The following is a 22,357-nucleotide window of genomic DNA, read 5'->3' on the forward strand; positions in this document are numbered from 1 at the left end:
CTTCATGCACTTAAGTCTACAGGGCTGTAGTAATACCTGCCCTCCTCTATGGCTCAGAGACATGGACCATGTACAGTAGACACCTCAAGTTGCTGGAGAAATATTGCCAATGATGTCTCCGCAAGATCCTACAAATCCCCTGGGAGGACAGGCGCACCAACATCAGCGTCCTCATTCAGGCCAACAACCCAGCATCGAAATACTGACCACACTTAATCAGCTCCGGATGGGCAGACCACATAGTCCGCATGCCAGATACGAGACTCCCAAAGTAAGTGCTCTATTTGGAGCTCCTTCACGGCAAACGAGCCAAAGGTGGGCAGCGGAAACGCAACCAAGGACACCCTCAAAGCCTCCCTAATAAAGTGCGACATCCCCACTGACACCGGGGAGTCCCTGGCCCAAGACCGCCCTAAGTGGAGGAAGTGCATCCAGGAGGGTGCTGAGCACCTCGAGTCTCAATGTCAAGAGCATGCAGAAATCAAGTGCAGGCAGCGGAAAGAGCGTGCGACAAACCACTCCCACCCACCCCTCCCCTCAACGACTATCTGTTCCACCTGTGACAGGGTCTATGGCTCTCGGATTGGACTGTTCAGCCACCAAAGAACTCACTTCAGGAGTGGAAGCAAGTCTTCCTCGATTCCGAGGGACTCGTTTAAACATTCCAAGGCCATTACAGCATCAGTGGCGCAGCTTGTCATGAGCTGGTCTTAGTAATTTTTCACCATTGGCTCCAACTGAATTGGAAACAGTCCAGAAAGGAACATATTGCACATTAAACCAGTTTCATCAGGATTTTGATGTTGCATGTGTCTTTTTCAAAACTAGAGCCATTTGTATTTTGTAAGTAACCAACCATGTAAGAAGCTTCAGTTTAAATGGACTCTCAAAATAGAGCGAAGCCAAATAGACTCAAGAGCCTTAATTTCAATGAGATGTGTCAAGACCACTGTATTGCAAATCTGGCCAATAAGGGCCTAGAAATGATGTCACATTTTGCTGCTATAGTAGCTGTCAGATTAATCATGAGGCGCTCCACCATGGTGAATCCCACTGTGGTGCTGATGGGGTGAGCACTTGTTCCACGATGGAAAAGATAGGCGCAATGTTCTGCGCTAAGCCTTGCACCATGTTGGAGGTGGACTCCTCCCTGCTCCACGACATTGTGTACAAGTTCTCCAGCTGGCTACCCAGTGCACCAAGCATTTCCTTAGCTCATTGAAGTCTACATCTCAGTCTGCAGAAAAACTAATATGCAACCTCTCCCTCCAGCAGGGGGAATTTGTGGCCTCCTATCCCCTGCTCTTGCACACTTGTATATGGTGAGTCTTCTACATGCAGATCCTTCCTCTAACCTAGCTTCTTTTTAAAAAAAAAAGACTTGCACTTATTTGGTACCTTTCCCAAAGCGTTTTACAGCTGATTAACTACTTTTGAAGTGTGGTCACTGTTGTGATGTAGGAAACGCAGCAGCCAAATTGTGCACAGCAAGATCCCACAAACAGCAACATGATAACGATTAGATAATCCGGGTTTTTTTTAAGGAATGTTGATTGAGGACTAAATATTGACCAGGACACCGGGGATAACTCCCCTGATTTTCTTCGAAATAGTGCCATGCGATCTTTTATCTCCACCCGAGAAAGCTGAAGGGGCCTCAGTTTAATGTCTCATCTGAAAGATGGCACCTCCAACAATGCAACACTCCCTCGGTACTGCACTAGAGTGTCAACCTAGATTATGTTGTGCTCAAATCTATGAGATGGGAATTGAACCCACAACCACAATCAAAAGGCAAGAGTGCTATCAACTGAGCCACGGCTGACACTGTTTGCTTAGTGTCAGTATCTGAGCTGGTGGTTGCAAACGTTTCATCAAATGACAGTGCATCTTCACGGTCACTCTGCTCCTTTTGCTCAGGAACCTCCACATTCTGTCCAGCTGAAAGAAAAATGGGGCAAAGGTTAGGTCGTGGTGTGTGGGAGACCAGAGAGGAGGAAGTGTGTATTGAAAGCTTAGCATGTATACTGTGTGGAATGAGGAAGAAGACAGAAGAGGAAGGAGAATTAGAAATAAAAAACCTTGCTCAACGTATCCTCCATTGTTACTAGTAGCCACAGCCTCCACTCGGCCTCTTCCCATTACTGCTAGCACCGTTGTCTCAATAGGGAAAGGGGTATGTAAGCGCACTGCTCCTCGACCAGTGGCAGCCTGTTACCTTGTGTTATGTGCCACCTTCTCCTGCAAGAAAAAGGTACGTATGTTCGTGACAGTCTTGCGAGATGTGTAAGTACTTTGACTGTTGTGGTGAATAGTTGCCAGTGTGTGTGTGAGTTGTGGGTGTGACGTTTGCAATAGTGCTGACTGTGTGAGGGTGGGATGAATAATAAATTAATATGCTCTACTGTTTGCAGCACAGGATGATGGAGGATGGGATTGCTGTGTGTGTCTCAGTCAATGAGGCTGTGAGTGGTGCAGCTGTGATGAGCAGCCAACTGAACAGTGTTCTTACCTTGGCAACTCTTGTCAAATCATTTAAACTTCTTCCAGTACTGTTTCCATGACCGCAGAATAATGCTGCTGGAATTCACCTCACTTGCAACCACCTCCTACTGCCTGAATATCAGATGCCTGGATGGCAGGATATCCCTCCTCCCCTCCACTTCCTGCACCAAGGCCTCCAGTGCAGCAGCAGAGAACCTCGGTGCACATTCTCTCCCAGCTTGGCCATCTCACTGCAGAAATGAATGGCATGACTTCCTACAGCCACAATGCACGTCCCCTTTAAGGCTGCCTTTCAGTTGCGTTGTGGCCTCCCGAAATCCAGCCCCCCTTTCATGTATGCAGCCAATGAACTGGTGCTAGCTGCATGCAGGAATCATTTTAATGAGCAGGCAGCACAGGTTTTGCATGCTGCTATTAAGTGGCACAGTTTACTTTCTCACGGCGATCACTTTCCCAGCCATCAAATTTCTAGGCCAAGAAATCCAGCACCTGTATCGTCAGTGATTATCAGGTCTGATACTTTTTAAATGTCTGGTGACAACACTAATTTAAACCAATTATATTTGATGGCCGTACCAAATTGTTTACTTCATTATTTTTAAACATACATGGCATGAACAGAATGCACAATGAGAACATTTTTATTTTTAACTGCAGCAGTTGCGCCAGAGGGTCTGAACTCGAAATGTTAACTAGCTGATCATTTTGAAAGTGATGGACCTGATTTGTGTATCCAGCATTTTTTGTTTTTATTTCTTTTTACTTCATACTCATTACTTATCAGATTAGTCATGGGCTACAAATCACATCTCACAGGTCTTGTCTTGAATGTTAAAGTGGAAATTGTACTGTAGGGATAGTACTTCATACAATTTACCCAAACTGAGAGTGTCTAATAAAAATGGGTTAAAATAAAGGCCCCGATATGCTAATTAGTGTAGATCAAAGGCCTGATTCAAGAGGTCATTGTGTGTTCTAAGCTGACAGCAAAGATTAAATTCTCTGATCCAACATCAAGATTCCTCACTAGTTTCTAATGCGTTAAAAGATGTTATTGGAGGAGCTTAGCTGTTTTGGCAGTTTAACAGAGGCAGGAAGGCAGGGCTGACGTAGTCAGCTATTCCACTCAGCAGCCTGCTGCAAATCAGATGCAGAGTTTACTCGCGGGCATAAGCCTGGCTATCTCAGAGTGGGGGGTTTTGCTGTCTTGTAACTGGATGAATTCAGTAGTGTGAGGTCGTGTATTCTTGGATCTACAAAGTGTGGACTTGGCACCTAGCTGCCTTTTTTTTTTAAAGCAGCATTCGGATGATTCACGTGCTGTAACGTTTCTTCCTTCCACATGTATAAAAGAGATTTTCACGTCTTGTTTCAAATGGGAAGTGCCCAGAGCTGCTGCTCCACCAAGGATGCTGAATGTGTGAGGTAAAATCTTCTTCAAGAAGCTGCATAGTTTAGTATCTTGCTAATAAGGAGATTTGGATTAATAATGTTTTATAAATCATACCTCCTTGTAGATTTCGTTCTTGATTCTTTGGCAGCAAGATTTTTTTTAAATACGTATTTCTCTTTAAGAAAAAACCTATGATTATGGAATCTGTAAAAAAAAAGTTTAAATACTTGAAAATAGCTGTAGAACAGATTCAGAAATCTGATGTGCTTCTTGCATCATATACAGTGGAATGTTTGCATCAAACAAAATATATACTTTTGGGAGGGGAAACGGAGTAATTTATTTTATTGTGGGTAAGGCTCCCTTTTTAAAGTATGTTTCTTCTCTCTGTCTTTCTCTGGCCCCTATTCAATCTGATGCATTCTGGCTGAGAGGAAGGATGGACGGCCTGTTCTCAAGTCCTTGCCAGTGTTGCTGTGAAACCAACACAGGTCCGAGACCAGCCTGGGGTGGCTGCCATTCAAATTCTCCCTTCCTCTGTATGAGAAAGTACCCAATTTATTTTTGACAGTGGCTGCCTCACAAGTTGCTGCACCCAGTACTATTTAACGTGTGAGGAATTGTGGATTAAGCCCTTGTTCCACCGTCCTGTGGCACAGTACACTGGATCTTTAGCAGGCTGTATTACTACACTGCTCGCTAGTAAGTTTCTTTTCATAAACATTATATCCAGCGTTAAAAAGTTGAAAGTTATTTAAGAAATATCAACAGTTTAGATTTAAAATCTGATTGGAGTGCCTGTATAAACTAGAAAGTCTAATGCACTATTAATGTGCAGAATACTGAATAGCGATGTCGGGCTTTGCAATGTCCATTCATCACATTACCCTCCAGGGGTCAACAGAAAGGGGTTTAGCTCATTCATAAGAATGCTTTGGTGTGAAAGAGGCGGAAACATACTGTTACAGCCTTGGTGAAACTAGTAGTTGTTTGTTTTTATCAGTCTTTGATGCATAGTGCCATATATTTGCCATGTGTATGAAACATGAAAGATGTTCAGAGGAAGGGAAGAAGTAATTTGTGCTTGGAAAAAGTAATTTACATAGGTCTTCAACAGTTAAATTGGTTGCTTCAGATTACTACAAGTGAATTCTAATTGGATCTCTGATTTATTTCTTTTGGGGATTTATTGTATCATGACGGTGGATGTTGTAGAGAATGGCAGCTTTCTTTTTCCTAAAACCGGTCAAAAGTTAATGCATGTGACTTATCCATCCTCCATCATGGCGATCCTGTCTTTAGATCTCTTTCTGTGTCCACTTGAATGTGACTGCTGACTGCCTCTTCAGACCTGAGCCTTCTACTCAAGTTTTTCCTTTTCAGTCATTTTCAGGTCCTGCTCCTTTGTTCATTTTCTCTCCCCACCCCCATTTAAAGTACATTGGGATGTTTTGATGTTAAAGGCACTACTAATTGTTGTTGACAGATTTTTGGTAGATAGATATTTGTTTTGGAGCACAGAAATATCATGTTAGGTGTAGTGTCTCAGAAACCATTGGCTATTGCACATGGTGACAATTTTGTGAGGTTTTTGATCCAGTATGGGTTACAAAGTATCTAGGTACATGTGTAAGGCTAACGGCTGAAGTACAACAAAGTGGTATTTTTTGAAAAAGTAAGATAAATCACCTGTTAATAAAATCAGTAAGAGAGTTGTTCTTTATAGTCATGTAGCCTCATGCTTCATTACAAATTCTATCCATGAAAAAGGAAGATGTCATTCAGTGTTTTGAGAATACAACTTGTCTGAAAAAATGATTTTCTGGAAACTTACAACAATAAATTTTGCAAACTGCTGTTGCAAAAATCATTGACCTGGAATTTCTGCCAACATACAACCCGGAAGTTAGACCCGAAAATGCAACTGTTCTACCAATGTCAAGTTACACTCAAATTTCCTGCAAATCATCTTGTTTCTCATCTACATGCCTTCAGCTACCTTGGCCCTAAGCTCTGGAATTCCCTGCCTGAGCCTCTCCACCTCTCTCCTCCTTCAAGGTGCTGCTTAAAACCTACCTCTTCGACCAAGCCTTTGATCACCTGTCCTAATATCTCCTCCTGTGGTTCGTTGTCAAAAATGTTCTGATTGTTGTCGCTCTTGTTAAGCCCCTTGAGATGTTTTGCTATGTTAAAGGCACTATATAAATGCAAGCTCTTGCTGTTGTATATGTTGCCCATCAGTGACATTATGACGTAAGGTTCCACATTTACGCCGATGACAACACCACCTTTCTCAACCCCTCTACTGCATTTGCGTTGTCAGACTGCTGGTCCAACATCCCTAATGTCCTCCAATTAAATATTGGGAAGACCGAAGCCCCACTGTCTTTGGCCTCTGCCACAAATTCCATTTCCTTGCCACTAGTTCCATCCCCTTCCCTGGCCACAATCTCAACCTGAACCAGATTGTTCACAACCTCGCCGTCATATTTGACTCTTGAGCTGAGCTTCCGACCCCAGATCATCTCTATTATCATCTCTGCCACCTTTGTAACATTGCCCACCTATCTAATGCTGAAACCCTTATCTATGCTTTTATTGCCCACAGAATCGACTATTCCAATGCTGCACTGACACTGTACGTAGAGAATAGGTTAGAGGTGGGATCTGCACATGGTGAGACACCAGGCACAAGTGGACTGCCACCAGGGCAGGGGGCAAGGATAGTGCAGGTTCTGCTGCAGAGGACTCAGATGAGGACTTTGATGGGACAGCCTACAGAAGTACGCCGATTGTCATGCACAATAAAATGCTTGATGCATTGGGAAGCCCCTGCCGGAAAGCCTGCGCTCAATATGAGCGGGGCCCGAAGTACAGCCTACAGAAGTCCAAACTAAAGTGAGGTGGGCTGGCTGGCTGATCATTTTGGCAGCAGGCCCACCCGCATACCTAATCCACGCATATTCTAGTGAGAAACCCGTCTCCCAGTTTATAGCGTGAATGTACCTCTTCAAGGAGGGGGCTGGATTCACTAATTTTTAAGACTGCTTGCTTTATTACTTTGGGGCAGTTAGGAAATGGCTGGAAGGAGGGGTAAGGCTGCCCTCGGGTTTTCAGACACCTCAGTGGCAGCAGTCAGGGCCAGGAGGGAAGTGCTGTTCCCTAAAAGTGGCAAGAGGATGCACAGCAGCCTGACAAAGAAAACCTGGTTGGAGGTGGCAGAGGAAGTTAGTAGCAGGAGCATCATCCTGAGGACCTGGATCCAGTGCCACAGGAGATCAATGACATCACTAGATCAGGAGAGGTGAGCATACCGCCTCCTTTTCCCCATTCCTTAACCAGGACTGATCAAGGCACCTGAACCATCAGGAGCCTGAAGGTAAGCTTGATGACCACCTTGTGGTGGAATGGCTGTTATACCTGATCTGCTCAAGTATGATGGGGTCTCATGAACCCTGTTTGAAAGGGGTAGTCCTTGTTCCTGAGCAGGCATTCCTGAACATCCCTACCAGGTTCGAAAAGTGGGGGTTGGGTGGTTATTTGACTGCCACAAGATGAATAAGTCATGGTACCTGCCTGGGAACTAGGCATATACTTGCATGATGCATTTGGTGCAGTCACATATAAGCTGCGCATTGATGGAATGAAACCCCTTGTGGTTCATGAAAGCTCTTGGCTGGTTCTGAGGTGCACTAACGGGCAACTTGAGTGCAGTCAATGATGTCCTACACTTGAGAGTGAGCCATTTCTGTGAACCCCAAAGCGCTCTCATTTTGTTTGTTGTCATCAATGGAAAAGATCTGTATTGACACACCCTGGGAAATAGTACATTAATTATTTGTTTGATTCACTTGTGTGTAGACAACAGCAAAATGGAGGCCAAAGTATCAGAAATCAGCAATTTGTAAAGTGCAAGATCACTCAGAATCAACAAGCCTAGATACAACTGCCTGCACTTCATTGCCACTTTACATCCTACAACCTATTCAATCTTCAGACAATCCCACCAGATTTCCTCTAACGACTGGCCAATGGACAGGACTTCCCTTAGCATTAATTGCATCATAGGACCGTAGGATAACATACCAATCATGAGGCTTCGGTATCCTCAATCAACTTGAAAGTCGATGAAGATAAAATAGCAGCAGACAGGAACGGAGTGGCCTGGGGCCGGTATTTCGACTTGCCTGATTTTAATCCCTTCCTGCACACCGCTCCTGCCTAGCAGGGAGGATGGTGGGGCATCCAAAATTAAGATCAATAAACAGCCCATCATATACAGTGAAAAGAAGTTTATGAATGTTCACAGCAAAACTAGTCATTTAAAGTCAAAGACAGCTCCCAACTGGCCTTGAATATAAATCTGAGAAAGCAACTAGCGCCAGCGAGATATGCTCTATTTTTCCCCTCCGCCCAATGTTGATGAAGGATTATTTGGTATTGGCGGCAGTTTGCCAACATGCAAAAGATACTTGGACTCAAGGCAGTGAGCAGATCACACCCAGATTTTCAAAACAATACTTTTCTCCAACATCTATTGTACATAGCTTATGGACAGCTTACTGGTATAAAACAGGTAGCTAAAGCTCTTTTCAATCTTGTAAGGTGCACGAGCAAGGGAGTCAATTTGCACACTTATCTAAGTAGAAATGAAATAATGGAAAATATTTATTGTTGTCATGGGAGCGGAACCTTTGCATACTTTCTCCTATTCAAGCAGTGTCTCTTTTACAAAATTGGCTCTAGGAAGAAGGAAAGTTAGACATTGAATGTCTTCTTTGAGTAAGAGTTGGCATGATACTTTATTGTGATCCTTTTGTTCCAAAAAGAAATCTCAAGCATCTCATGCTGGGTATGGTTTCACAGATCTTGGCAGCCCACTGAAACACCATTCATGCAGCCGCTCTTCATGCATCATAGTCAACGCTGATCTTGCCCTCATCAGATAGCTATACAAACTAATTTTTTCAGCAAGGAGCACTTGGCAGTGAATGGAAACCGGAAAAGATTTTAAGCATTATATTCCGGATACTAATTGTAATTCAACAACTGCTGCTCTGGCTTAGATTCGCAAACTCCATACAGCCCAGGGACAAAATTTGGGATTTTCCTAATTAGTTGAAGTTAGCACCACACCACACTTAACAATTGAGTGATCAGAAGAGACCAATTGGTTTATTTTTAAATGTGGAGGAGAAACGGCAGCTGATCAAACAAATTCCAAATTTGAAAATAATACCGTGAAATGGCATAATCAGTGTTCATATAAGTCATGTCAGCTGCGGCTGCAATATTTAACGCTTATATAAAAGTCAACAGAAATTAAAACAGCGCAATAGCTATGGCCTGCTGATATTTAAGTGGAGATTTGTGATCAGGCTACAGGTTTTTTTTTAATGTCCCCAAAAAAATCTCAAAAAATTGTAACTTTAGCCCATTAATTAGTGATTATTTGATAAGATATTCATCATCTTACTACTTTTATTTCCCCTCCTTGTTCAAAATGCTGTCTCTACCCAATACAAAAGAAAGAACATGCATTCATATCGTGCCTTTCACATCCTCGGCATTCCAAAGGGCTTCACTGATCGCTAAGTACTTTAAAGTGTAGTCGCTGGTGTAATCGAGACAGCTAATTTGTGCACAGCAAGATCCCACAAACAACAATGTAATAAATAACAGATAATCTGTTTTGGTGATGTTGATTGAGGGATAAATGTTGGCCATGAGCATTGGGAAAATTCCATGGTACCTTTTACATCCACCAGAGCTGTTTAACATTTTAACATAATAGGTTAACACTTCATCCGAGAGACAATGGGCTGAATTTTAATGGGGAAGACTGGTTGGTGGCGGATGGGCTCTGAAGCGGTCGGAAACCCGGGAGAACGGATTTCCCGCAGGCTCTGCCTAACTTAACGGCAGGACCTGATTTGCATCGGAAGCCTCTATTTCCCACCCGCAGTCAGATTGAGAGGCTGTCTGGTTCCAGATGGGTAGGTCTGTGGCACTAGGTCACACAGAGGAGGGAGAGCGGGATCGTAGGGCTAGGAGGAAGGGCGGAGAAGCAAAGGGAGGCGTTGGGTGTGGATCGCAGGTTGGGCGGAGGGGCGGCTGGAGATGCACGAGGCAGAGTGCCTGGACCAGCACGGGGGTTGGGGCATCGCTAAGAATTGGGGTGGGGGTGGGAGTGCCAGGAGGATCAGTAGCAGACAAGAGATTGGGGCGTTGCAAGGAGAATCGGCAGCCAGTGAACGATCGGGAGTGGCGGGGGTTGAGAGGAGGATTGGCGGCTGGCGTAAGATTGGGGTGGGGTGCGGTGCAAAGAGGATCGGGGGCCGAGAGCAGCATGGGTGGAATGAGGGGGGGGGGGGGGCGGCGAGTGAGATTATAGGCTTGGGAGATGAGGATCTTAGGCCTGGGTGGTAGGGATTGGAGGCCTGCGGGAGGCGGGGGGATGGGAGGGATCAAAGGCCTGGGGTGGGAAAATCATAGGTCTGGGGGCGTGGTCTCCAATCGCGAGGGTGGGTTAGGCAGGTACCCTGAATCCTGGATGCAGCAGTCCTCGCCTTCCATTAGCTGGCGAGTTCCACGAGGCGTGCAAAACGTGACCAGCTGAAGTTAAATACAAACTGGAAGTTAAAGCAGAGGCTTCCAGCCTCATTATAATATTTAAATAGATGACCCTCCTCCTGGCAGCAGATTGGACGGCCCCACCCCCCCACCACCATCCCACCTCCTGTAAAACCGACAAGTTGGAGGAGGGTTCAGATCAGAATTCAGATTTTTACCACTTTAATTACCCTCACACGTTTTTTAGGTCGGAATTTCCCACAGTATCTCCAATGGTAAAGAATTCCTTCACTTACTGCAATGACTTCTCAGCATGGATTATGTGCTCAAGTCTCTGGATTGGGGCTTGAACCCACAATTCTCTGATTTCTGAGGCACGAGTGCCACCATTGAGCCAAGGCTAACACTTTGCATTTGTACAGTCAGGCAGGTGATCTACTCCTAGTTCTCTGCCAGTGGTGATCTATAGCCAATTGCTTAGAGATGCAGAAGCATGGTCAAAATTGACATCCCCTCCCTCTGTCCTTGCCAGGAAGTGCTTGGCATATGCTCTGTACTTCTGTTGAATTATATGGCTGAAAACAGATGTTCATGGTGTGGAGAATATCTGGCAAAAGTCTAATTTCTACTACTGTTTGATAGTGTTCTGAAGCTCCAACATGTTGCTGCACTGCACTGTTCCACACGGTGCTTCAAGAGTTATAAGGTAAAGGCTTAGGACTCTGTGAAAATAGTGTAATAATGGTGACGAAGATTTGATGAAATGCAAAAATCTTATTATAACATAATTATAGCAGTTAATTTTTATTAATGCATTTTTATGGCAAGGAAATTGAGTCGCGTGTATACCATTAATTTATAATTACTGGACTTGTATTGCATCCTTAAAGGAAAAGGCAAGCCGAGAGAAGTACTTTCAGAACAAAGTGCTCCCCATCTCTATTAAAAATGGTGAGGTTCTTCTGTTTTAAGTTCTTAGGGTTAGAAATTCCTTAGTGTCCCGGTTGGGGGCGCTAACCTTTGAAAAGTAGATAAAGTAGCGCCAGACACTAATGATTCACTGCTGCCAGGAAATTCAGCTTTAGTGTTCCAAGAGCAGATGCTTCACTTCTCTTAAGGCGTTAAAGTCCGAGAGCAGGGCAGTAGCAGCAGAGTGCTGAACAATTTGGAGCGCGTTGCTAACGGCATCAGTGGCTGCTTCCCTCGCTTAAAGGGAAGGGCCAATGATGGTGCACAACCTACTTGTCGGCAGTTCTGCACTGCAAGACGACCTGCACAAATGCTATTACGGTCCCAAATACTCTCTCAAAGTGGAGGGCTTGGACATTCTGCAGCAATGAAACATCAAAAACTTTGAGCAGGCACCAGACTAGTGCAAATAATAAAGGATGGCCTACCTGAAAACCATTCCCTTTAATTATTGCTCCCCAAGTGGCCAGTCGAGTTGACAACGCCTCCTCCGGGGCGATAACAGGGTGCTGCACACTTTATGACATCACGATCTACGAGGCGCTCGAGGCCAAGTCAGTTAGAATTAACTGACACTAGTTTGCGGACGTCGTTGTATTCGCCGCGCCCAGTCACTAACCCGTTAGCATCCCGTTACCACCCCCCCTCCCACCACTAACGGGAAGCACTAAACTAAGTTAATGTAACCCCACTTTTTAAAAAAGGAGGGAGAGAGAAAACAGGGAATTATAGACCGGTTAGCCTGACATCGGTAGTGGGTAAAATGTTGGAATCAATTATTAAAGATGTAATAGCAGCACATTTGGAAAGCAGTGACTGGATCAGTCAAAGTCAGCATGGATTTATGAAAGGGAAATCATGCTTGACAAATCTTGTAGAATTTTTTGAGAATGTAACTAGCAGAGTGAACAAGGCAGAACCAGTGGATGTGGTGTATTTGGACTTTCAAAAGGCTTTTGACAAGGTCCCGCAAAATTAAAGCACATGGTATTGGGGGTAATGTATGACGTGGATAGAGAACTGGTCGGCAGACAGGAAGCAAAGAGTAGGAATAAACGGGTCCTTTTCAGAATGGCAGGCAGTGACTAGTGGGGTACCGCAACATTCAGTCAGTGCTGGGACACCAGCTATTTACAATATAATGATTTAGACGAAGGAATTGAATGTAACATCTCCAAGTTTGCGGATGACACTAAGCTGGGTGGCAGTGTGAGCTGTGAGGAGGGTGCTAAAAGGCTGTAGGGTGACTTGGTCAGGTTAGGTGAGTGGGCAAATGCATGGCAGATGCAGTATAATGTAGATAAATGTGAGGTTATTCACTGGTGGCAAAAACAGGAAGACAGAATATTATCTGAATGGTGACAGATTAGGAAAAGGGGAGGTGCAATGAGACCTGGGTGTCATGGTACATCAGTCATTGAAAGTTGGCATGCAGGTACAGCAGGTGGTGAAGGAGGCAAATGGCATGTTGGTCTTCATAGCGAGAGGATTAAAGTATAGGAGCATGGAGGCCTTACTGCAGTTGTACAGGGCCTTGAATATTGTGTACAATTTTAGTCTCCTAATGTGAGGAAGGACATTCTTGCTATTGAGGGAGTACAGCGAAGGTTCACCAGACTGATTCCCAGGATGGCAGGACTGACCTATGAAGCAAGACTGGATCGACTCAGCTTATATTCACTGGAATTTAGAAGAATGAGCGGGGATCTCATTGAAACATATAAAATTCTGACGGGATTGGAGAGGTAAGATGCAGGAAGAATGTTCCCGATGTTGGGGAAGTCCAGAACCAGGATAAGGGGTAAGCCATTTAGGACCGAGATGAGGAGAAACCTCTTCACTCAGAGAATTGTGAACCTGTGGAATTCTCTACCACAGAAAGTTGTTGAGGCCAGTTTGTTAGATATATTCAAAAGGGAGTTGGATGTGGTCCTTACGGCTAAAGGGATCAAGGGGTATGGAAAGAAAGCAGGAATGGGGTGCTGAAGTTGCATGATCAGCCATGATCATATTGAATGGTGGTGCAGGCTCGAAGGGCCGAATGGCCTTCTCCTGTACCTATTTTCTATGTTTCTTTGAATTGCTCCCCCTTATTTTCCTATCCTTGGAAATCCAACATTTTGATATGGTCTTCACATTGTTGCTAATTGTACGGTGCTGCTAAGCTGTTAAATTCAGATCTGTAGTATTTGAAGTGACATTACATAGCAATACTGCTCGGGTTATCACACACCTCAGACACAGGTTATATTATTTGTGAAAGCACTTTTTAATTCACCTTTCATTGTCTCCATTTTTACAATTATGCTTCTGCTGTGCTGAGTAAGGAGGTATCTTCCTTGGATGATGAAGCTAATTTATTTCTTCAACTTCCTCAAAGTTGAGTTTGGTATAACTATATATGAATTTTTTCAAAGGAAAGCAGGGGTGTCAGAGATTAGCTATGACTTTTCCTAAGTTTTGCATTGAACCTGTAGCCCAGCACAATTTTCCTAATATGAAGACACACAGTAACAGGTACTAGAAATGATTCAAAGTCTCGTGTGTGCTGCAGTGAACTAGTGTATTGTGTTTCAAATACAATAGGATGCTTGTTGGTGAACCATTAAGACATGATCAAGATCAGTAAAACAGAATGAAACACAGTGTGCTGATGCTGAATGACATTGCATGGTTTACAAAGAATTGAACATTTTAAAAAATATATATTTTCAGTCTTTTCTCATGGCTTCCCTGCACTCATGCATTCCGGAGACAAGTGACCAGCTCTGAATTTTGCTGTTGCCACACTGAAATTGAAATTTGGGAAGTGCCTGAGAACCATTAAGAGGTGATTCTACCTGATTTTTCGTCTCTGTAATGTTTAACGCTTCTAATGATGGCACAGTTAAGATTGGAAACTCAATTTGCAACCAAAAGCAAGAATTCCCTAACATTTTTTTCATTCATTCATGGGTTGTGGATGTCGCTGGCAAGGCCAGCATTTATTGCCCATCCCTAGTTGTCCTGGAGAAGGTGGTGGTGAGCCGTCTTCTTGAACCGCTGCAGTCCGTGAGGTGAAGGTTCTCCCACAGTGCTGTTAGGGAAGGATTTCCAGGATTTGACTCTGAGACAATGAAGGAATGGCGATATATTTCCAAGTCAGGATGGTGCGTGACTTGGACGAGAACTTGTAGGTGGTGTTCCCATGCACCTGCTGCTCTTGTCCCTCTAGATGGTAGAGATCGGGGGTATTGGATGTGCTGTCGAAGAAGCCATGGCAAGTTGCTGCAGTGCATCATGTCGATGGTGTGCCGGTGGTGGAGGGAGTGAGTGTTTAAGATGGTGGATGGACAGCCAATCAAGTGGGCTGCTTTGTCCTGGATGGTGTCAAGCTTCTTATGTTGTTGGAGCTGCACTCATCCAGGCAAGTAGTTATCCTAGCATGTTGTATCATTCCTAAACTTCTTATTTAGATGTTACTAATCTGTTTACAATACTTTTCCAATAGACATAATGTGGCTGTAGAGACAAGGTCTTCATGTTCCTAACTAAGTTCATCCCTCTCGCTGGTTTTCCCTCAATTTGTTAAGCTCTATTATTGTGCATGCCAACTGTAATTGTGGAGTCCAGCTAGAACACTATGCTCGTATTTGCTTTCAAAGTTATCCAAGAAAAAGTTGGATTCTAGTTACTTATCAATTATCTTATTTTAAAAAGTTGAATCTGAAAATATTCGTTATTTTTTATTGTTGCTTAAAAAAAAGGTTTACCTGGGAGTTTTCATTTTCAGTAATTTTCTACTAGATGTGACGAGAGTTACAAACACGAAAGTAGATTTTCAACGAGCTGCCCAGGTGTTAAACTAGAGTACCCTGTATAATAGAAGAGAGTATTGATGGGTGAATGCCATGCACTATGACACTTTTTTTTTACTGTTAACCATATTATGAAATGGGTGAAGCATTTATTCAAGGTACAAAGTTATTTTTCAAAGTAAATTCTGAATGTTTAGTTAAATGTTCATCCATATTCTGATGTCAATGTCTTTTGCCTTTGGCTTTAATGACAATAGCTGTTGCTGCACAGTGACACACTGATAGAACAAACATTTCTTTCAGTGCACAACTGAAACAGAATATTACATTATTGTACAGAATAGTGACTGAAGGTCTTGCTGGATAGTGCACACATTCTTCTATTGCAGATTTCAACCCCCAGCTCCCTGCGATCAAATTTTGAAAGGTAATCTCACTGATTTTTGTTTTTCCCTTCTGTGACAGAATTTTTTAGCTCACTCATTGAGAAGATGCAAGCACAGGAAATCTTGAGGAGTCTGCGGCTGCTGGAATTAGATGAATTCAGCCAGTTTTTTCGTACCCTTCCTCCACCAACACTGGTGGGAATTGTTTCATTCGCAGCTATTGTAGCATACTGGCTAGCTACAAGACCCAAACCCCTGAAGCCACCCTGTGACCTTTCACGGCAGTCAGTGGAAATTGAGGTAAGTCCTGTCCAAGTCAGTATGGCACCAATAAAACAGCTAATATAACACTAATTTAGCTTGATTAGATTGTGACCATAAAGTAATAGCTTTATGCCTACAGCTCTATTGGGTGAGAATAAAATTGAATTTTGATGCACACTTTTAACTCTGTCTTATCATGTTATCACCGCTATCCCAACACTGTAATGGCCTTAATCAAAGTCACAAACAATAGTCCCTATGATTGTGACCATGGTGCATAATCTCTCCCATTCTCTTCAACTTCTGTGCAGCCAGCAACATGGTTAGTCACACCGTCATTCTCCAATGTTTATTCTCTCTTGTCCAGCTTGCTTGGTACCATTCTCACCTATGCAATTGTAGCCAGAGCATCTACAGAAATAGGTTCTCTTCCCACCTCTGCACTGTCATATTGGAAGTCCTCCAAAGATTCATTATTGGCCTCCTCCTCGTCCTCATCTATATGCTTCTCCTAGGCGACATACAGAGTCAGCTTCCACATGTACAATGATGGCACCCTTTTCTACCTTGCCACTACTTTGCACAAGCTCTTCACTGCTTGTGTATTATCAGACTGCTTGCCTGGCATCCATTCTTCTAGATAAACATGGAGAAGACTTGAAGGCATCATTATAGGCCCCAATCAAAAACTCTGTACTCTTGCCACTGACTCCATCCTTCTCTCTGCCCTGTCTCAGACTGCAGTAGACTGCTCAAAACTTCAGTGTCCTGTTTAACCCTGAGCTGAGTTTCAGACTCCATATCCTCCATCGAAAAAAACACTTACTTCCACCTCCATAACATCGACAATCACCACCCCTATTTCACGCCATCTGCCTCTGAAACTCTTGCGCATGCCTTTATCATTTCAAGACTTGATTAATCCAATGCTCTCCTGGCTGGCCTCTCATCTTCCTCCCTCCATAAACTTCACTTTATTTAAAACTCCACTGTCCATCCTATCCTGCATCAAGCTCTGGTCACTCATCACCCTTTTCCTTGTTGACCTACATTGGCTTCTGGTATTTTAATGCTTTCAATTCAAAATTCTCATCCTGTGTTTAAATTCCTTCATGGCCTTGCCCCTCCCTATAGCTGTAACCTTCTCCAGCCCTACATCACCTGGCACTCCCAAACTCTCTGGCCTCTTGTACATCCACTTGTACTCCTCCATTGACAGCTGTGCTTTCAACCATTTGGGCCCTACACTCTGAAATTAATTCCCTAAACCATTCCACCTCTCTCTCCTTGTTAAAGACCTTAAAACTCACCACCTGGACCAGATTTCAGTCATCCCTCCTCGTCTTTTCTTTCGATCAGTGGCAGTTTTTCCTTATGCTTTTACGTTGGGACATTTTTCTGTTAAATGGACTCTGAGTCCATCATTGGCGTCTTTTGTTTCCTTTCTCTGCTGTATTTATCATAGAATCATAGAATAATACAGCACAGAAGGAGGTCATTTAGCCCATCGTGCATATGCCGGCTCTTTGGTAGACCTATCCAATGAATCCCACTCCCCTGTTCTTTCCCCATAGCCCTGTAGTTTTTTCCCCTTCAAATATTTATCCAATTCTCCTTTGAATGTTACTATTGAATCTGCTTCCCCCACTCTTTCTGGCAGTGCATTCCAGATGACAACTCGCTATGTAAAAAATGTTTTCTCATGCCGCCTCTGGATCTTTTGCAATCGCCTTGATCTGTGTTCTCTGGTTACCGACCCTTCTGCGACTGGAAACAATTTATTTTTATTTACTCTATCAAACCCATTCATGATTTTGAACACCTCTCTCAAATCTCATTTAAACCTTCTCTGCTCTAAGGAGAACAACCCCAGCTTCATAGAATCATAGAAAATTACGACCAGAAGGAGGCCATTTGGCCCATCGTGTCAGTGCCGGTCTCTCTACAGTCTCCAGTCTCTCCACATAGCTGAAGTCCCTAATCTTTGTAAATGCTGTGATGGGGGGAGCTATAGATTTTTGTGGAAGAATAAGGCAAATTATCTCCGTTCTGTTCTGATCTTTGTGATCCAAAAGGATTTGTGATAATAAAGCATCAATATGCCCCAAGCAGGACTTTTTGGCCGTTGAGTTGCTAATAAGTTGATTCAGTTGTTAAGAATCAATGAAGTTAATGATTTTTCTCCCAAAAGTCTTTACCATTTTCTTTCTTTTGTTAATCTTGGAGCTATTTTCTGTTTCCCTTCCCTTCCCTGTGTCCTCATGACATATATTAGTTGCAGTTCAGCGGTCAAACAGTTGAAGGCCAGTTTGAAACAAGATGTTGCAAAATGTGTGAAAATGTATCGTGAATGATTTTACTCTCTATTTTTTTTCTTCTTTCCAATGGGAAAGCACTTGGATTCTGCTTGGCATTTCCCACAAAATGAGAAAACTAAGGCCAGGCTTTCAACCTGTGGAGGATCATAGATATATGCACAAACCCACATCTAACCACTCTGTGGTACCATATATTGATGATCCAATCAATGTTTTGCACTGCATTGATTTAGTTTTATACCATTTTGAATTTAACTCAATAGAAGATGCACAAATGCTTTTTGAATTATATTAGGGTTGCCAGTGTCAGTCAAGATAGCCTAGTTTATCTCAGGTTATGTGTGCCATACAAGACCAAGTGTTCAGAAGGTCATCTGATTCATTACTCATTTTATCTGACTAGAGATAGCACATAAGTCAATAAAACCAGCTAGGTAGAGGTTTCGAGCTGCAATAATTTTTTTAACATTGATTAAAATTACTTAGTTAGATTTTAAAATTTATTAGAACAGTCTCAGAAAATCTGAGTAATTATTAGATGTAATCTTACAAAGAATCAATACGTAACTACTTCCTGTTCTATTTAATGGATAACGGTAGTTCCAAAACTATTCTCAGAAAATACAATTTGCATCCTATGAATGGGTTAACTGATAATTCACAAGTGTCATAGTGAGTCGGGAGATCTAAGTGTTACAGCATACAATACATAGGCCCAGATTTTGTGGTCAGTGACGAAGTGACGGCACTCGACACTGACAGCAAAGAAAGCTGCCCACAAACTTTTAGCGGGCTCTGTGTCATCGATTTCATCTTTCCTGTCATCTGTAGGGGTTCTCTGGGCTCCAGCACACTGATGTCATTAAGCAGGCTGAGCAGCCAATCACATTGAAGAATTCTCACAGTCAGCAAACCAGGAAGTAAAAATCCAGTTTTATCATTCACTTTTTAATACTTTTACAGAAAGCAAAATAAAAGTTCAACATACACATGGGATTAAGGTGGAAGCAGAAATGTCAGAAACAAACTTAAAGAAAAAGAAAAATTAATTTTTATTTGCATCTTGCAAAGTGCTGGTCAGTTTCAGGCTGTAGCTCAGAAGTGATCAGAATTCTAAGATTGTTTTGCATTTGTAACTGTGTAATATCAGCACCTAATACACATAGCATTCAACATAACATTAACATTATATGTAATATATCTGGAAAAATATAGTTGAAGAGCTATTTGTTCCTTTATTGTCAAATGGTATATCCAGTTGATGAGTAAGCAATATCAGCTTGCAGCCAGGAAAGATGCAAGCATAATGCAACCTTTATTAAAAATGTATGTATTTATACTTTTCCATTAATTTTTGTCCTCATAATAAGGGATATCAGTGTTGGGGACGTTTTCCACTTTCATAACCAGTGCTGGTCTTGAGCACTCCCAGATCATTCATGAGCCAGATCCTTCTACTCTGCCTCAACAATGTCCATTAACCTCCATGGGCCCAAACTTCATTGACATACTACTGCCGAAAAATACAAGTTTCATCAAAAAACAGCTACATATCGCCAACATACCGCCCAGTGGAAGTTTCATGAGTGACATACCGCTGGGCAGTATGCACACTGCCCACCCATGTAGAACCGCCCACATACCACCCAAAAGTGCACGTTTCATGACTTACCGCCGACATACCGCCAGAACTGCATACCATCCTGGAGAAGATGCTTTTAAGTGGATCTTAATGGGAGGTATGGACACACTGCTGACAGGCTTGTTTGATATTACACAGATCGTTATAGTTCTCCACAGTTTGATGTATTTTTAAATGGATTGTAATATTTTCTAGTGTTAGGCAATAATACATATGGTCTAATAAAGCCTTATTTACTCCTTTATTGATGAACTATAATAATTTAATTAGTCTCTCTCACCCCCAGTCTCTCTATCCGCACCCTCCCTCAGTCTCTCTTCTCCTCCTCCTCCTCCTCCTCCTCTTCCCCTCCCCCAAGAGTCCCTTTCCCACCTGCAATCTCGCTTCTCCCACCTCCAGTCTTTCTTTCTTTCTTTCCCCTCCCACCCCATCTCTCTTCTTTCGCCGCCGCCCCACCGTGTCTCTCTCGCATGCCTCCCCTGGTCTCTCTCCCTTCCATGTCTCTCTCTCCCCCATCCCCCCACAGCGATCTCAGGTCGGCACTCTCTGGTCTCTTAGGCGGAGCTTGACAGACGCGCGTGCGCACAACTCTGCCGATGATTCCCAGTCCTCCGCCTGCTGCACTCCGCCACTCCCCGCTGCAGTCCACTCCCGCTACTGCCGGGAAAAGCACTATGAATCTCTCACCCATTCGGTCCCAACGGTACTGGGCAGTAAAACATCACGCACTGCTCAGGGACCGCCGATAAACGGGCAGGACTTGCGTTTCACAAAATTCGGACCCCAGCTCTTTAGAGATTGTAACTGCGCAGATGTGCTCTGTGTTGTGTGGAAGTTGCAAATAGTTGAATGGTTTGAGTTTCCATTCTTGCATTCGCTCCTGGGACTCCTCAACTATTTTGGTAACTTTCCACCCAGGTTGAGCACCTTACTGGAACCATTGCATTTATTGCTACGCAAGAGTGACGACTGGGTTTGGGGTAAAGCTCAAGAGACAGCCTTTAACAAGGTCAGAAACCTACTATGTTATAACAAATTACTTGTATTGTATGACCCGTGTAAACATTTAGTACTAGCTTGTGATGCATCTTCGTACGGGGTCGGTTGTGTGTTACAGCAAGCCAATGTGTCAGGCAAACTGCAACTGGTTACATATGCGTCCAGAAGCTTATCTAAGGCTGAACGAGCCTACAGGATGGTTGAGAAAGAAGCATTAGCATGAGTATATGGGGTTAAGAAAATGCACCAATGCCTTTTTGGACTCCGGTTCGAGCTTGAAACTGACCACAAACCACTCATTTTGCTGTTCTCAGAAAGGAAAGGTATTAACATCAATGCTTCGTCCCGCATCCAAAGATGGGCACTAATGTTATCTGCGTATGACTATGTAATGCGCCACTGACCAGGCACTGAACTGTGCTGATGCCCTCAGTCGGTTACCATTGCCCACCACCAGGGTGGAAATGGCGCAACCCGCAGACTTGCTTCTTATAATGGATGCTTTTGAGAGCGAGGGGTCACCATCACAGCTCGCCAGATCAGGACCTGGACTAGTGCTATCACTAGCAAAAAGCTGTGTCCTCAATGGGAGCTGGTCAGCGGTCCCAAGGGAAATGCAAGGCGAAATTAAGCCGTTCCACCGATGCAAGGACAAAATGACCATCCATTTGGATTGTCATCTATGGGGGAATCGTGTAGTTTTGCCAAAAAAAGGCAGGAAATTGTTTATACGCAACCTTCACAGTACCCAGGCATAGTCATGATGAAGGCTATCGCCAGGTCGCATGTTTGGTGGCCCGGCATTGACTTGGAGTTGGAGTCATGCGTACACCAATGTAACACTTGCTCACAGATGAGCAATGCACCAAGGGAGGCCCCACTGAGTCTGTAGTCATGGCCCTCCAAACCATGGTCCAGGATCCACGTAGATTTCGCTGGCTGCTTTCTCGGAAAGATGTTCCTAGTAGTAGTGGATGCTTACTCTAAATGGATTGAATGTATAATGTCATCATGTACATTCACTGCCACCATTGAAAGCCTCCGGACCATGTTCGCCACCCATGGTTTGCCTGACGTCCTTGTTAGTAACAATGGACCATGTTTCACCAGCTCAGAATTCAACGAGTTCATGACCTGCAATGGCATCAGTCATGTCAAGTCTGCACCGTTTAAATCCGCATCCAATGGTCAAGCGGAACGGGCAGTCCAAACCATCAAGCAGAGCTTGAAACGCGTGACTGATGGTTCTCAGATTCTGCTCCGCTACCGCACACGCCCCGACTCGCTTACCGGGGTTACCTCGGTAGAATTGCTAATGAAGAGAGCACTTAAAACCAGGCTTTCCTTAGTCCACCCGGATCTCAATGATCATGTAGAAACCCGGTGTCACCGGCATAAAGTGTCCTATGATCGCGCGGCTGTATCACGTGACATTGAGGTTAATGACCCTGTGTTTGTTTTTAATTACGGTCATGGTCCCAAATGGGTTGCTGGCACTGTGTTAGCCAAGG

The 22,357-nt window shown here is 43.6% G+C and overlaps 1 protein-coding gene across 7 annotated transcripts in view; it reads left to right on the forward strand.

The window, feature by feature from the left end:
- LOC139262898 (long-chain-fatty-acid--CoA ligase 6-like) overlaps nt 1-22,357 on the forward strand; it is a 161,629-nt gene that overhangs the window by 49,255 nt on the left and 90,017 nt on the right. For 3 of the 7 annotated variants that reach the window (XM_070878157.1, XM_070878158.1, XM_070878155.1), the window contains exon 2: nt 15,703-15,923. In XM_070878157.1, coding sequence (XP_070734258.1) covers nt 15,729-15,923 — 195 coding nt within the window. In that variant the 5' untranslated portion in view covers nt 15,703-15,728. Of the gene's footprint in view, nt 1-2,991; nt 3,017-3,765; nt 3,931-4,574; nt 4,601-15,702; nt 15,924-20,814; nt 20,857-22,357 lie in introns of those variants that run through there. The other 4 variants (XM_070878160.1, XM_070878156.1, XM_070878159.1 and 1 more) reach the window with 4 other exon arrangements.

The sequence above is a fragment of the Pristiophorus japonicus genome, chromosome 4, assembly GCF_044704955.1.
Source record: "Pristiophorus japonicus isolate sPriJap1 chromosome 4, sPriJap1.hap1, whole genome shotgun sequence".
Taxonomy (NCBI): domain Eukaryota; kingdom Metazoa; phylum Chordata; class Chondrichthyes; family Pristiophoridae; genus Pristiophorus; species Pristiophorus japonicus.